This window comes from Ipomoea nil, unplaced genomic scaffold, assembly GCF_001879475.1.
Source record: "Ipomoea nil cultivar Tokyo-kokei standard unplaced genomic scaffold, Asagao_1.1 scaffold2541, whole genome shotgun sequence".
Classification (NCBI taxonomy): Eukaryota; Viridiplantae; Streptophyta; class Magnoliopsida; order Solanales; family Convolvulaceae; genus Ipomoea; species Ipomoea nil.
In genome coordinates this window covers 259,093-275,000 of record NW_017618969.1, presented here as the reverse complement: position 1 = coordinate 275,000, position 15,908 = coordinate 259,093, and the positions used below count along the sequence as shown (strand labels likewise).

At 49.9% G+C, this 15,908-nt stretch overlaps 1 protein-coding gene across 1 annotated transcript; it reads left to right on the top strand.

Annotated features, from left to right (window-relative positions):
- Nucleotides 1–5,192: 5,192 nt before the first annotated feature.
- LOC109153800 lies at nucleotides 5,193–6,908 on the top strand. The gene has a single exon (XM_019301661.1). It carries the CDS (start codon nucleotides 5,193–5,195, stop codon nucleotides 6,906–6,908), a length of 1,716 nt encoding a protein of 571 aa, XP_019157206.1.
- Nucleotides 6,909–15,908: the final 9,000 nt, after the last annotated feature.

Below are 15,908 nucleotides of genomic sequence, written 5' to 3'. Positions count from 1 at the left end.
TAACACATAAGGAGGGGGGAATCATACATATATACCTATGCATGGTCAACCACATTACTAGAGATACGCCTAAGGGTTCATGCACCTTTCTCCTAGGCCAATGGGATACTAATTCGACTAGCATGCAATACACAAGACTCTTTTATCCTACGAACGGTACACGATACATCAAACTAGACTCAAACACGACAAGCGGGGTCCAATGGGACACCACGGGACACGGGGAAACATCAAACGGGGAAAACCACCATGTTCCACACCGGAATTCCAGCGGGTGGCCGGCGGGTGGAGGTCCACCCGCCGGCGGCAATCCACGAGGCAGCGGGTGCTCGACGGGCGGTCGCCTGCCCGCTGGCTGCCCACTGCCAGGCGTTCTCATGGGGCAGTGGGTAGGTGGCGGGTACCCCTGCCCCCACCTATACCCCTGCCCCCACCTACCCCCACTGACTCTTATGTAATAATTCGGTCCCGAGATCTCTCGTGGAACCCGAAACCATGTCCAGACACATTTAAATACAAACGACGACACCATATAATCAAGTAAAGGATTAAAAACAAGAATCACATTAAATACATCCTAACACAACTCCTAAACATGCCAAGACTCAATACCCGAACATGCAAAGTCCCACCCAAACATACCAAGAATATTACAATACGAAATCCACGTTTTGATCCTATGGCTCTAATCATAATTAAAACACAAGATCATTTATATAATTTATCTTGGAATCAAGAACATCAAGATTATCACATAAGCATCAAGATCAACACATAAACATCAAGATCATCTCATAAACATCAAGATTATCCCATAATCATCATATCAATCTTAGGCAAAGCCTTATCAAAACACAAGCATAGAATCACAAATCAAAGGAGCCAATGAAGAAGATTATAGCAAGGAAAATAGGTTTTGTTGAAACATGGGTTACCTATTAGCCTTAATTAGAATCCTTGGCTACTAAGGTTCTTTCTCTAAGATCTCCTCTTCGTGATTTCTCCTACGTTTGGTGCTAGGGGAATTCCTGAGAATTCTTGTGTGGTGGAATCTATTGTGGTGTGATTTCTAGGTGCCTCCTAGGTCCTTATATATACTTAAGAGTTCTAACTAGTGTCTGAATGGTAGGGATTTACTTATTCTATTCCTTATAGGACTAAGGGTTTGGTTTAGGGATAAGTGTCCATGATCCATGGTGGACCCTTCTCAATTAATTAAGAGAATTCAATTCTCTTTTTGTTAAAAAATATTTAATGTGTGGCTCAAATCCATTGGATTCCATGAAGACTTTTTTCCTGCATCTCCTCCGCGTCCACTGCCGCACATCTTCTCCGAATTGTGCTCTTCTTACATTATTGCCACTTTTTTTCTCTAATTTGTAATATATAAATAGCTAGCTTAGCTTTCTAATTCAATGCATCTCTTTTTACATCAATTCATTTTGAATACTGATGGGGTGAGGACCCCGACCCAAGAAGATGGGCCCAAGAGATGAGTCCAAGATAGGAGATATGGGGCAGTAACGAAAGAAGCCCAGTGGAGGCTTAGGCTGAGTCCAGGAATCGGCCCAGGCCCGAGCATTGGGAGAGACCCGGCCCCAAGCCGTTAGGAAGCATTCAAAGAGCCTCATTTAAGAGGACTCGGCCCAGAGAGCCGTTGAAGGATGTCCCACGTAGCATTTAAGTCAGTCCAGGAGCCGTTGGTGGCATTCAAAGCAGGCGTCCCGTAAGACTCGGCCAAGAAGGCTGTTTTAGAGTCCATAGAGCCGTTGGCCGACCCGGTAAACGGCACCCAACGGCTTTATAATTGTAATTAGCCTTGAAAGCGACAGTTAATATCCTTTAATTTGGCTAGAGGGGCGCCTACTATATAAAGGCCCCCCCACCCTTGTAATCGGGGCGAGTCCATGCCCAGTGAATAAGAAACACACACTCTAGCTATTATTTCGACTACTCTTCCTTTGCAAAAAGCTTTGTGAAAGGTGAATCCACCAACCAAGGTTGTGTTGGACCTTCCTGGGCCCGAAAACCCAAAAAGCAACACTGGCGCCGTCCGTGGGGATCGATACAAAGAGCTACGTGACTCTCTGAGTGGGGCGAGTCCCGAAGTCGACCGAAAAAAGTGTCACAAGCATGTCAGAAGGACGAGACCAAATGAATAACCGCGATAATGGAGTGGAAGCAGATCTGAGAGATCAGTCAAACCAACGAAACGCCCAAAGTCAGGAAAACGAGACGGCACCGGTAAACCGGCAGCCACCTATGATACCCCTCACCCCGGAGCAACTCCACGCAATCAGGCGAGCCTTCGCTGACGCAAGTTGAGGAGTGAGGGAGCAGTAGGTCTCTCGACCGATGCCTCGCCATCAGCAACCTTCACAGAGGCCGGAAGACAGACAAGAGAACCGGCGGGTGGAAAGTCAACCAGTACGATCGGTTCACTCGAGGCTGGGTCCGAACGCCGAACGGCAATCTGCACGAGAACGACTAGGGAAAGGGAGCCCAGCCGCGCACCAGCAGGCCCCCGAGATCAAGAAGCCGGTCGCGAAAGAACTTGCACCAGGAGAACCAGGACTCTGGCATGACGGACCGAGCATCTCACGCGCAATGATGACCGACCAGCTGAATCGGAAATCGGCGAGAGTACCGAATCCACAGGAAATCATACTCGCAATAGAGGCGATGTGGCCCAATTGGCCCGAGAGGTACGAGATCTGAAGGAACAAATGGGGGGAATGACTAAATCCCCCGGGCAAACGTTGCTCACTGCTTTGCCATTCTCCTCCGAGATCATGTCTTATAAAGTGCCCGGCGACTTCAAATTCCCGGAACAGGCCACCTTTGACGGATCTGGAGACCCACGCGAGCATCTGCTCAGTTATCAGGCCAAGATGCAAGTCTTAGGAGTCCGAGATCCGGTAATGTGTCACGCTTTCTTGCCCACGCTAAAAGGCTCGGCACAAAGGTGGTTAGTGCCCTCCGGGATTGATTCACAATTTCGAGGAGCTGTCCGATCGCTTCATGAGCCATTATGCGGCCAACATCAAACCACAGAAGGATTTGACTCATCTGGGAGACGTCCACCAAGAGGAAGGTGAGTCCCTGAAAACCTACTTGGTTTGATGGCAAAAAGAGATCCAGTCTATCGAGGAGGTCGAAGACCATACCGCACTCACTTTCTTCATCGAGTCCTTGCGATCCGGGCAATTATACTGGGATCTGCGGGATAATCGCCCGGCCACCTACGCGGAAGCCATACACATGGCTAATAAGAGGACTAACACGGAGCAGGCCATGAAGCATAAACGGCAGCGTGAAGTCGGAGGATCCGCCGGTGGAAAGAGGACCCGTGCGGAAATAAAGGAAAGGCGCCCGGAAGGGGCTCGGCGACCCGAAGCTAGGCGTCCCTATAACAGGCCTATTGTTCATCCCTATAGGACGGTTCCTCAACACCCGGTACACGAGGTACAAGTGATCGCTCCACCTCCACCCCCGCCGACTTACGATCGCGTGACGAACGAAGAGACAGGTAAGAACTCTAAGTACTGTCGCTATCATAAATCTTACACTCATAGCACGGAAGAGTGCTTTTACTTGAAAAAGATCATGGAAGGAATCATCCAACAAGGGACCTCGCCTCCTAATCAGTGGAGGCAAAGGTCGGCGGCGCGGGAGGACAATGACCCCGCAGTCGCCACCGAGAGCAGTCGCGGCCAGCAGCCCGCGACCGAGGAAGATGAGGCCCAGTGGCGTCAGAAGCCGGTTATTAACATGATTGTCGGCGGACCAGAAGGGGGCGACTCGGCGAACACCAGAAAGGCCTGGGCTCGACAGTTGTATGTCGGTACAGTATACGTGCGTGAAGAAGGTTCGAAGAAAGTGTGCCGGGAGCCCATCACGTTCACTGACAAAGACCTACCCACGGGGGAGACACCGCATCGAGATGCCCTGGTCATAGCGATAGACGTAAATGGGGTAGTCGTTCGACGAATCCTGGTCGACACCGGGAGCAGTGTCAACGTGCTATACCTCGAGACTTTCACAAAAATGGGATTAACCCGAGAACAGCTGAATCCAGTCAAGACGCCACTTGCCGGTTTCACCGGAGACTCGGTGGAGGCAGAGGGATCCATCACCTTACAGGTGGAAGTTGGCAGCTATCCCGACGTGCAGAAGCTCAGCATGAAGTTCATCGTGGTGGACCTAGTCTGCTCACACAATGCTATACTCGGCCGACCAGGCCTGGAGGATCTGGGAGCATTAATCTCCATTGAGCACCTCTGCCTGAAATTCCGCACACCGAACGGGATAGGCACGGTACTTTGCGATAGAAGAGTCGCCCACGACTGCTATCTACAGGCCTGTAGGGAGATGGGCAAGCGTGAAATGCAAGTCCACGAGATCTCGAAAAAACCCCCAAAGAAAGCGATGATACCCCGCCCGGAGCTGGCTGTGGAATTAGAAGAGGTTGAGATCGACCCTGAACAGCCAGACAGGCGGGTCAGAATTGGGGTCGGTTTCCCTGAGGAAATACGAGAGGAAGTTATCAAAGTACTCCGAGAGCACTGACTAGTCTTTGCCTGGGGTCCGGAGGATATGCCAGGCGTCGACCGGTCCATCATCGCCCACCGACTCGCCGTGGATCCGGACCATCGGCCGGTCGTACAGAAAAAGCGGTATCTCGCCAATGACAGGAGGGAATTCGTAAAGAAAGAGGTGAGCACGCTGCTGGCCGCGGTCACATCCAGGAGTTTAAGTACCCAGAGTTGTTGGCAAACGTAGTCCTCGTACCGAAGCCCCCAGTTTGGCGAATGTGCGTGGATTATACTGATCTTAACAAGGCCTGCCCAAAGGATCCGTTCCCCTTGCCGCGGATCGATCAGCTGGTCGACGAGACCGCAGGGTCGGCTCTGGTGAGCTTCATGGACGCCTTCAGAGGGTATCATCAGATCTTCATGCACCCGGCCGACGAGGAAAAAACCACGTTCCTAACATCGGACGGGGTATATTGTTACCGAGTTATGCCCTTCGGACTCAAGTATGCTGGGGCCACTTACACTCGGATGGTAGCCCGGCTATTCCAAGACCTGCTGGGGAAGTCCATGGCGGCCTACGTAGAAGACATGCTAGTCAAAAGCCGAGAAGAGATCTAGCACGCGGGAGATTTGGTCGACTGCTTCCAGGTGATGCTAATGTATAATCTCCGACTAAACCCGAAGAAATGTGCCTTCGCGGTGCAAGGCGGGAAGTTCTTAGGATACATGGTGACAAAACGAGGCATCGAGCCCAACCCTGAGAAGGTTCAGGCCATCATTGACATGCAGCCTCCCAGCACCGTCAAAGATTTACTATGGTTAACTGGTCGACTGGCTGCCCTCAGTCGCTTCTTGAGCAAGGCGGCAGACAAAACCATACCATTCTTTGAGGCCATGAAGAAGAAGGAAGGCTTTGCATGGACGACCGAGTGCCAACAATTGTTCGAAGAACTGAAGCAGTATCTTTCTACACCTCCAGTGTTGTCCACCCCTCAGGAGGGTGAGCCCTTGTTCTTATACTTAGCCGCCTCCCCCAAGGCGGTAAGCTCAGTACTAGTTCGGGAAGAAGAGCGTACCCAGCACCCGGTGTATTACGTCAGCCGCTCCTTAAAGGCCACCGAGACGCGATACACAGCCTTGGAAAAAATTGTTTACGCACTAGTAATCACCGTGTGCAAGTTGGCGCCCTATTTCCAGGCCCATACCGTCCGAGTCCTAATCGATCAGCCTCTGGGGAGCGTATTGCGGAGCCCTACATCGTCAGGTCGACTGGTAAAATGGGTCATGGAACTAACCCAGTACGGGATCGAGTATCAACCACGACCGTCCATAAAAGGGCAAGCCTTGGCCGACTTCTTGGTCAAGTGCACAATAGGGGAAGGCGAGAAAGAGGGCACCATGGAAGATAGCTCAGGTGAATGGTGGGAGCTGCACGCGGATGGAGCGGCAAGTCGACAACACTGTGGAGGAGGAGTCATGCTAATTACTCTAGAGGGCTTCCGGCTTTACTACGCCCTAAGCTATTTGTTTCCAACATCCAATAACGAAGCCGAGTATGAGGATGTGTTGGGCGGTCTTCGACTCGCCAAAATGCTAGGAGTAGAACGATTGCGAATCAAAATTGACTCCCGGTTAGCGGTCGGACAAATCTCCCGCACCTGCGAAGCTAAGAACGTCCGGATGGCCCAGTATAAGGAGAAAGCAATAGAAATGCTGACAGAATTCGGAGCCTATGAGATAGAGCACATCTCTCGGGCGGACAACATCGAGGCCGACATATTATCAAAAATTGCCTTAGAAGGAATACCAGATCACCTCGTTAAGATTTGCCAAAAGGAAGAATTAAGTCGGCCAAGTATAGAGGAGACGCCGTTGGAGGTCCAACATGTAACTATCGAGGAGTGGGATCAAGAGAAAAACCCCGAGATGTTCTGGATAGAAGACGTCCGGCGATTTAAGGAAACGGGCGAGTTGCCAAATGACCCAGGAGTCGCCGCAAGGGTTCGACGAAAAACCCCTTCATTCCAGATCATTGACGGGCAAATGTACAAGCAATCATTCGGAGGTCCCCTCTTGAAGTGCCTACTCAGGCCCGAAGCCGAGAAGATAATGGATGAAGCTCACCGAGGAATCTGCACCGCCCACCAGGGAGCCCACACTCTCGCCCGAAAACTAGTCGTCCAGGGGTACTACTGGCTGACCATGATGCGAGATTGTATTGAGTGGATAGCTAAGTGCCGCGTTTGCCAAGCCTTCGCTCGGAAGGATACTCGGCCGGCGACCTTCTACACATCGGTCACCACGGCCATCCCTTTTGCTAAATGGGAAATCGACTTGTTGGGACCGTTACCAGTCGCCCTTGGAAGCCTGTAATTCTGCGTCGTGGCCATCGATTACTTCACCAAATGGGTCGAGGCCGAGCCATTGGCCACCATCACCGAGTACCATTGTCGACGCTTCCTGTGGAAAAAGGTGATTTGCCGCTTCGGCCTGCCCGAGCACGTAGTTAGCGACAACGACCGACAGTTCGATTGTCAAGCCTTCGCCGACTTCTGTCGCCGGCATAGTATACGACACACCAAGGTATCCGTCGCGTACCCCCAGGCCAACGGACAAGTTGAAAATGTAAATCGGACCATAGTGGACGGGATTCAGAAGAAGTTGGAAGACATCGGAGGAAATTGGGCGGATGAGCTCGACCGGGTCCTGTGGGCTTATCGAACTACGCAAAGACGGGCGACTGGAGAAAGCCCGTTTTCCCTAGCGTACGGCTTCGAAGCCAAGGTCCCGATAGAAGTCGTGGAACCCACCCACCGAGTCCGCGACTATTCCGATGAGGAGAATGAGGAGAGCCTTAAAATTGAGAAGAATTTCCTGGAAGAAAGAAGGGAGGACGCACACGCTCGGATGGTAGAATACCAGCAAGCCGTAAAGAGGTATCGTGATCGAAGGATTCGCCCGCGAACCTTTCAGGTCGGCGATCTCGTGCTACGGGACCGACAGGCGAGCTAGCCTGCGGAAGGAGGTAAATTCGCAATCAAATGGGAAGGACCGTATCGCATTGCCGCTGTGGTCCAAGCCGGTACCTACAAACTGGAGATCCTAGAGGGAAAGCCCGTGGACCGAATCTGGAATGTCATCCACTTGAAGAAGTTTTACCAATAAGAGGTTAGCCGTGTATGAGTATCCGAGTTTCTAAACTTAAATAAAAGAGCGTCAATTACCATCAATTACCGCCTTCCACTCGGTAAGAAGAGATAGGAAACAAGGGCCCAGACCCTTAGTCGTTTCCGTGAAAAAGCCAAAAGGAGTCGTCTCGACTGAGGGACTCGGCAAGAAATTAAAGAAACAACGGGGCACTGACCCTAAACCGTTTCTAAGAAAAGAAAGAGCCTAAGGAGTCGCCTCGACTGAGGGACTCGACGAGAAGAGATAGGAAACAAGGGCCCCGACCCTTAGTCGTTTCCGTGAAAAAGCCAAAAGGAGTCGCCTCGACTGAGGGACTCGGCGAGAAATTAAAGAAACAACGAGGCACTGACCCTAAACCGTTTCTAAGAAAAGAAAGAGCCTAAGGAGTCGCCTTGACTGAGGGACTCGGCGAGAAGAGATAGGAAACAAGGGCCCAGACCCTTAGTCGTTTCCGTGAAAAGAAAGGGAGTCGCCTCGACTGAGGGACTCGGCAGGGTATTATACCGTTTCCAAGTATCAAAAGAGGAGAGAAGTCGCCTGGATCACAGGAATTCAACAAAATGGAAGAGTCCAAGGAATTTCATTAATGACGGACCCAAGAGGGGGGCTAACCCTTACAAAAGAGGGTTACCAAAAGGAAAACCCTAAACTACGGGGGAGGGGGTGTCGACATCAACTTCCTCGACTCGAGCTTCCGCCGTTGGTCCAGTTGGAAGAGCAAGTGAGGGATCTTCTGCCTGGGAAGGCAGCTCCGTAAGCTCAGAAGGTTCCTCCACAGGAAGAGCTGCCGGATCCGCAGTCGACACGGGCTCATCAGTCGCCGGCAGGGGATCCAGTACTGGCTTGAGGCCCCAGCTCTCGGGGGTAAAGGCAGAGTCGCGGGCCAGCAGGGCAGCATGAATTTCCATTTGGGCCTCGCGAAAACCCAGACGATAGTCGCGCTCGCCCAAGTCCAGGAGATAATCATCTCCTTCCGGCGTCGCCAGCCACTCCTTGGCGATCTCCTTCTGTCGAGCCGCCACCACCGCCTTCACATCCGCTTCGAAGGCCGCTGACTTCTTGTAATCATCCACCGAAGTTGTGGCGATCGTCGCGACCTTGTCCTGCTCCTCCTCCCACTGACGGGTAACCCTCAACAGCTCAGAGGTGTGCACCTCCACCGACTTAGCGTGCACAGCCTGCTCTTCCAGACGGGCCTCCTCTGTTTGGCGCAGTCGAGTAGCAAGAGATTGCAGTCCAGCCTTGTACCCCCTCAGTCGCCTGCTCATCTCCATCTGGAAGGTGAGGTTCTGCAAGACATAAGAAGTTAGATGAAGAAAAGAAAAACAAAAGAAGAAACGCAGAGTCGGAACACTTACGCGGTATGACTGGCGGAGCGAAGCTTCAAGGATGTATTCATCCTGCATCGAGCCGGTCATCTCCACGTCCTTAGGCAGAAGGACATGGTCGGCCCAAGTTCAGACAGAAGAACTGCCCTGCCAGATCTGGGCGTTCTCATCCAACTCGATGCCTAACCGGATCCTCTTCGGAGCCGGCGCATCCGACTGCTCTACAGGCCGCTTAGAGCTCGGGCTCTCAGATGGGTGAGGAGGCGGCTGCCGGGAAGGTGAGGCAGCTGGCGATGGCGTCAAGTCCACCACAGTCCGTGGTGGTGGAGGAGTCGACCTTGAGGCCGGAGAAGGGAGAGACGAGGAAGCAGCAGCGGCGCCCGAGTCGCCTTGAGACAGCCGACGCCTCATTTTCTCAGCTCTGTCATCCATTTCTGGAGTAGGAGTCGCGACTTCGTCGGAGCTGGTGGAGTCGGAGTCGTAAGGACCTGTGAAGGAAGGAAAAGAAGTAAGTACCAACAGTCGGACAAAAAGGGGAACAGAAAGGAAAAGTCAGGGGGGAGGCTACCTAAGGTGGCCGCGCCGTCTGGCAGCAAGCCCCGCTTCGCCATTGCTCGAACCCGAGACCAGTACTTGACGGAGTACTGTCCTCCACTCTTCAGGAACTCGCCACCCTGGATCGCATCCTGGATGAAGACGGCGCGCCGAGAGCAGGGCTTGAACAGAGCAGCCGGCCATAGGGTCGGAAAGGTGAAGGAGGAGAAAGAAGGACGAACGAAAAAGTAAAAAGGCTTCCAGTCTTTAATGGAGTCGGAAAGACCTTCGAAGAGCTGACGCCCGGGACGGGCGGCAACTTGAACGAAACCCGGGGAGTGCGATCCTACCTTGTTCACGGTGAACAGGTATCGGTAAAGGTCCAGGTCTAGCTCGCAAAGCCACCAATAACAGAGTTGATGAAGCAGGTGAGGAGACGGTGAGAGTTGGGCACTAACTGACCCGGGACGAGGTTGTAATGGCGGAAGAAAAGGGAGAGAAATGGACACGGGGGCACTCGAAAGCCAAAGGCAACCGAATGCAAGTGAATACCCACACAACCCTCCGGTGGGTCGAAAATGTGTCGACTTTCCGGAGCGAAAATAAGGGCCGAAGGCCCTAGAAGAAAGCGGGCCATGTCTAGGTCCGCCGCAGAGATCTGTGACGGAAGCCCCGTCGGCCGGACGATGGGATCGAACTTGCCTCGCGACCGTCCGGCGCCATCAGGGAGAGCCGCCACCGTCGTGAGAGGGGCTGGGCTCAGAGGAGTAGCCGCCCCCGAAGATTAGGGGGTCGGTTGAGAAGGAGACGCCGATGGGAAACCTGACGGAATCTCCATACGGCGAGGACTAGAAGAAGAAGAAGAGGACGAGGACATCGACACGGGGGTTCCCGCCAAGCGACGGGAAGAAGAAGAGTCAGAGGAGGAAGACATTATACCAACCTGGGGATGCTAACGGAGAAAGAACGCGGGGAGGGTCCGAGAGCCTTGAAGATTTTTTTTTTTTTGAGAAGGTTGAAGAAAGTTGAAGAAGTAGGAAGAAGAAGGGTATTTAAAGGGGGGAGAATCCCAAAGAGCGGCCACGTGTCACCCTCTCATTGGGGAAGAGAAGGGTGACAAGAAGTGAAGGGACGCCGCATTTAATGCCTGGGAAACTGTGGTGACGGTTCAGTCCTAGGGCTAACCTACAAATGGCACGTCTACCCTAGGCTATGACCGGGTAGCAACGACCCGGCCTGTTGGCAGGAGGCCCATTGTAGGCCCTGGTCTCTGGGCCCTCCGGATGCGGGTCAGAAGTTTCCAGAAGGAATCAGCAAAACCCGGCCATCAGCCTGCACGGGCTAATTTTAGCAAAGAAAGTCCCAGTCCGGGAGTCGGACAGCCAGATTTTCGTCGACCCCTCGAAAGGTCTCGACTGAGAAAAACTAGGAGTCGACTAAGCGAATACACAAGGATAATAAAAAATAGTGCAAACAAGGAAAACGACAAAACAAATTGTTTATTGATTAGAAAGCTACAAGGGCCTAGGCCTCGACCAAACTACAAAGTACAAAGGAAAAGACAAATCATGGCTTGGTCTCCTCCTCTGCCGGACGAGCGGGAGGAGGACCTTCCAAGAAAAACTGAGGACGGAAGGGTGGAGGACTCGGCTCTGACTCTGGTACCTCATCCAGATAAACGGCCGGCTTCCCATCATCGATCATCTGCAAAGGCCTCTCCAAAGCACTCGGAGACATAGCCACGCCAAAGAGAGGAGGAACCTCCCACACCTCCTCCTCCTCTGGGTCGGAGTCGTCCATCGTCAGTTCCACCTTGCCGCCAACCGGCTCAGTTGAGACCACATCCAGCATGTCTGGGGACACCACGATGGGATCAGAGGTCGAATCGCCCACCAGATGCCCGCCGTTGGCCAGTCTCTTTTGCCTTAGATCTTCCAGGCGAGCGTGTTCCTTGTTACGAATGGAGAAACGACGATCGCCGACTCTGTAGCTCATGATCTAGCACTTCTAAAACGGGAGTAATATGATTCACGGAGCACAAGAGGTCCTTATATAGCCCCGGAAGAGCGAGTACCTAGGCGGAAATCACGGAGAAGATTATAACTGTTGTAATAGTGCCAGATTAGACGGAAGGAAAGAATCTTTGTCAGGGGGTAGTCCCATCAAATCCGCTCGAGAAGAGCGAGATTCGCACATTGAACTGAAAAAGATAGATTCACCAAAGATACGGGGAATAGTGCAGGCGTTAGACTGAAAAGGGCCTGACAACATGGCCGACTCCCAGACCTGTCGGCCGGAAGAGTATGATGAGTGCTAGAAAGTTGAGAACAAAGCCCTCCAAGGTAAGAGCGTAATTTTATTCATATAAGAGAGGAAATACACAAAATAAGGAGCTTATTACATCATAAATAAATAAGAACTGCTCTTATGAAGTCCCCCCCCTCCCTGGAAATGCAGAAACGAATCCTGGCCGAGGCAGTCACTCGCCGGGAGAAGAAGAGTCGCTCCCAAAGAACATCACCCCCGATGGTCCAGTGGGAGATGGGCAGAAGGAATCCCAAAAGGCCGGCATGATTGGTGGCACTACCGGCTCCTCGTCATCCGGGTACATTTCCAAATACCGAGCAAAATCGGCGTCAGTCATCAGGTCGGTAGCCGGCCCATCTAGGTCGTCAAGAGGAATGGAAAAGGTCATGCGAAAGGTTAACTGTTCCGGGACGGCCACCTCCACGAAGGACCCGTCCTGAGCAGTAACCCTGGCAGTGGCCGGGGGCGGCGAATTGATTGAAGTTGGAACATTCTCCGTACGAGTAGGGGTCGGCGGTTGTTGAACAGACGAAGCAGCGCCGGTAGGATATCTCTGAGAAGCCGGTCGAGGAGCCTTCTTCTTGCTTTCCCTCTCGGGCCGGGTTCGCTTGGAAGGTAGAGGGCGTCGAGGCGGCCCGAAGTCGATCCGTTTTCCCTTCAAAGGCGAGCGACCCATGACTGATCAATGAGGTGATCAGAGATCAAGAGGCTACTTATAGGAGCCATCCGAAGCTGGGAGGATCCGAACGGCTCCGTTGAATCCCGAAAGATGGCAAAGGATCAGGGCGTTACCAGGTCCATTCAATACGGAGATTCGATGATTAAAAATGCAAGCAGTTACTACTTTCCCACACCCGGATTAGTGGATCGGGTATGAGAAAGTGAGGGACTAGTTGATGGGGTGAGGACCCCGGCCCAAGAGATGAGTCCAAGATAGGAGATATGGGTCAGTAGCGAAAGAAGCCCAGTAGAGGCTTGGGCTGAGTCCAGGAGTCGGCCCAGGCCCGAGCATGGGGAGAGACCCGGCCCCGAGCCGTTAGGAAGCATTCAAAGAGCCTCATTTAAGAGGACTCGGCCCAAAGAGCCGTTGAAGGACGTCCCACGTAGCATTTAAGTCAGTCCAGGAGCCGATGGAGGCATTCAAAGCAGGCGTCCCGTAAGACACGGCCAAGCAGGCTGTTTAAGAGTCCATAGAGCCGTTGGCCGATCCGGCAAACTGCACCCAACGGCTTTATAATTGTAATTAGCCTTGAAAGCGACAGTTAATATCCTTTAATTTGGCTATAGGGGCGCCTACTATATAAAGGCCCCTCCACCCTTGTAATCGGGGCGAGTCCATGCCCAGTGAATAAGAAACACACACTCTAGTTATTATTTCGACTACTCTTCCTTTGCAAAAAGCTTTGTGAAAGGTGAATCCACCAACCAAGGTTGTGTTGGACCTCCCTAGGCCCAAAAACCCAAAAACCAACAAATACATTTCACTTTTGTCTCTTCCTACGCATATATATATATATATATATATATATATATATATATATATATATATATATATATATATATATATATATATATATATATATATATATATATATATATATCTCCTCTATATTCTCCTTTTAAGAGATTATTATTATTATATATATACATATATATTCATTATTTCATATTTTGTCATTTTAATATATTTTCCTATTATTTAACTGCTATAATTCTCAATTTTCGATTCTTCGCTTCCGCATTATTAAGCTATATTCCTAACAAGTTGTATAAGAGCGGTTTAATTGAGAGTTATTTTCAAAGATGTCAACTGTTACCAAGTTCGATATCTAGAAGTTCGACGGGAAAATTAGCTTTCTTATCTGGAAGGTTCAAATGGAAGCCGTTCTAACCCAGAACGGTTTGAAGAAAGCGCTAGCTGGTAAGCAGAATAAACCGGCGGCAATGACAGATGAAGATTGGGAAAACAATGTACATTTAGTAATAAAATAATGCATATTCAGTACAAAAATAATATACATTATATTAAGGGGATGTACTTTATTTTTGTTCTGAGTGTACATTATATTGTATATTGTATATTCAGTACAAAAATAATGTACATTTAGTATATTAAAAATGTACATTTTATTATGGCCCACATTACATTGTGTGGAACATGGTCCATACAATAATTTGCCGGTGATGGTGGGTGGTGGATCGGGGGTGGGTCTTAAAAAAGTAAACCCGCAGTGGGTCGGGTTGGATTCGGGTTTTATGTACAAATCCTGCCTAGAACCCCACCCGACCCACCATGTGTGTCGTAATTGAAGAAAATTCTAAAGAGGATTACATTTGGTAATAATAATTGTGTGGAAGTTAAGTATGTTGGTTTGTTAGTGAAGAATCTTGGTTGCTCAACTAAAACCTCCAAAAAAATAAGTAATTGGAAAATTAGCTTTTCTATCTGGAAGGTTCAGATGGAAGCCGTTCTAACCCGGAACGGTTTGAAGAAAGCGCTAGCTGGTAAGCAGAAGAAACCGGCTGCAATGACAGATGAAGATTGGGAAGATTTGGATGACAATGCACGTTCAACCATTCAATTGGGTCTGTCTAAATAGGTTCTACGTGAAGTAGTAAGTGAGAAGACTACGTCAGATTTATGGTCCGAGCTGGAGTCGCTTTATATGGCCAAATCTCTAGCGAACAAGCTACGCCTGAAGGAGCGTCTGTACACAATCCGTATGACGGAAGGTACTTCGATTAAATCTCACTTGAAGAATTTAATTCTATTTTATTGGACTTGGAGAATATTGATGTCGTAATTGAAAATGAGGATCGTGCTGTTCTAAAATAAAATAAAATATCTAAGCCCAATATCTAGGGACTAATGCCCACGGACGACCGGGAGGAGTCTTTGCATCAAGTTCTATGGAAAACAGTGATAGAGGCTTTGGTTTCGGTGGTAGTGGTCCTATGGAAGTGCGATCTTGCACATATACACTTAGGGAAGGAGCAGGAGAACCTCCTCAAATGGAGGATGAAGTAGGGTAGTCTCTTCCCCTTTTAATATCGGCTTCTCCCTCGTAACCGGACTTTGCATAATTTAGACTCTCCTCCAACCAAAAGAGGAGAATAAGTGAAGCAAACAAGGCCCAAACAAAAACTAAAAAAAAAAAACAAAAAACCAAGTACCCATTTGGAAGTGATGACCGACCGGAGCTGCCCGAAGAAGAGCCCGCTTTTAAGTCGAACCGGAGCTACGCAAAGAGATGATGAACTCGAGCTGGTGCCGGAAGGGGAGGAGGCGAGGAGCCGGTGACGGAAGGGGAGGAGGCGAGGAGCTGACGGAAGGGCAAACATATGGGGAAGAAGAAAAGATACAAAAATTGACATATCATTGGCATGATTTGAAGTTGAGTAGGAATTGATTTTTTTTTTCTTTTCTTGTGTAAAGTCCAAAGATATAATTATATAGGTTTAGCTTTTTTTTGAAAATATAATCCGCCCCGTGGATTTCCACCCGAATCCACCCCGCTTGGATCGAGTTTTTTTGGGTAATGGGGCAATCACTATTGTATGGACCATGGTCCACACAACTTGTATGGACCATATTTTGTCTACGGAAAAATAATGTACATTTAGTAATAAAATAATGTATATTCAGTACAAAAATAATATACATTATATTAAGGGGATGTACATTATTTTTGTTCTGAGTGTACATTATATTGTATATTGTATATTCAGTACAAAAATAATGTACATTTAGTATACTAAAAATGTACATTTTATTATGGCCCACATTACATTGTGTGGACCATGGTCCATACAATAATTTGCCGGTGATGGTGGGTGGTGGATCGGGGGTGGGTCTTAAAAAAGTAACCCGCAGTGGGTCGTGTTGGATTCGGGTTTTTATGTACAAAACCCGCCTAGAACCCCACTCGATCCACCATGTGTGTCGTAATTGAAGAAAATTCTAAAGAGGATTACATATGGCAATCTTAATTGTGTGGAAGTTAAGTACGTTGGT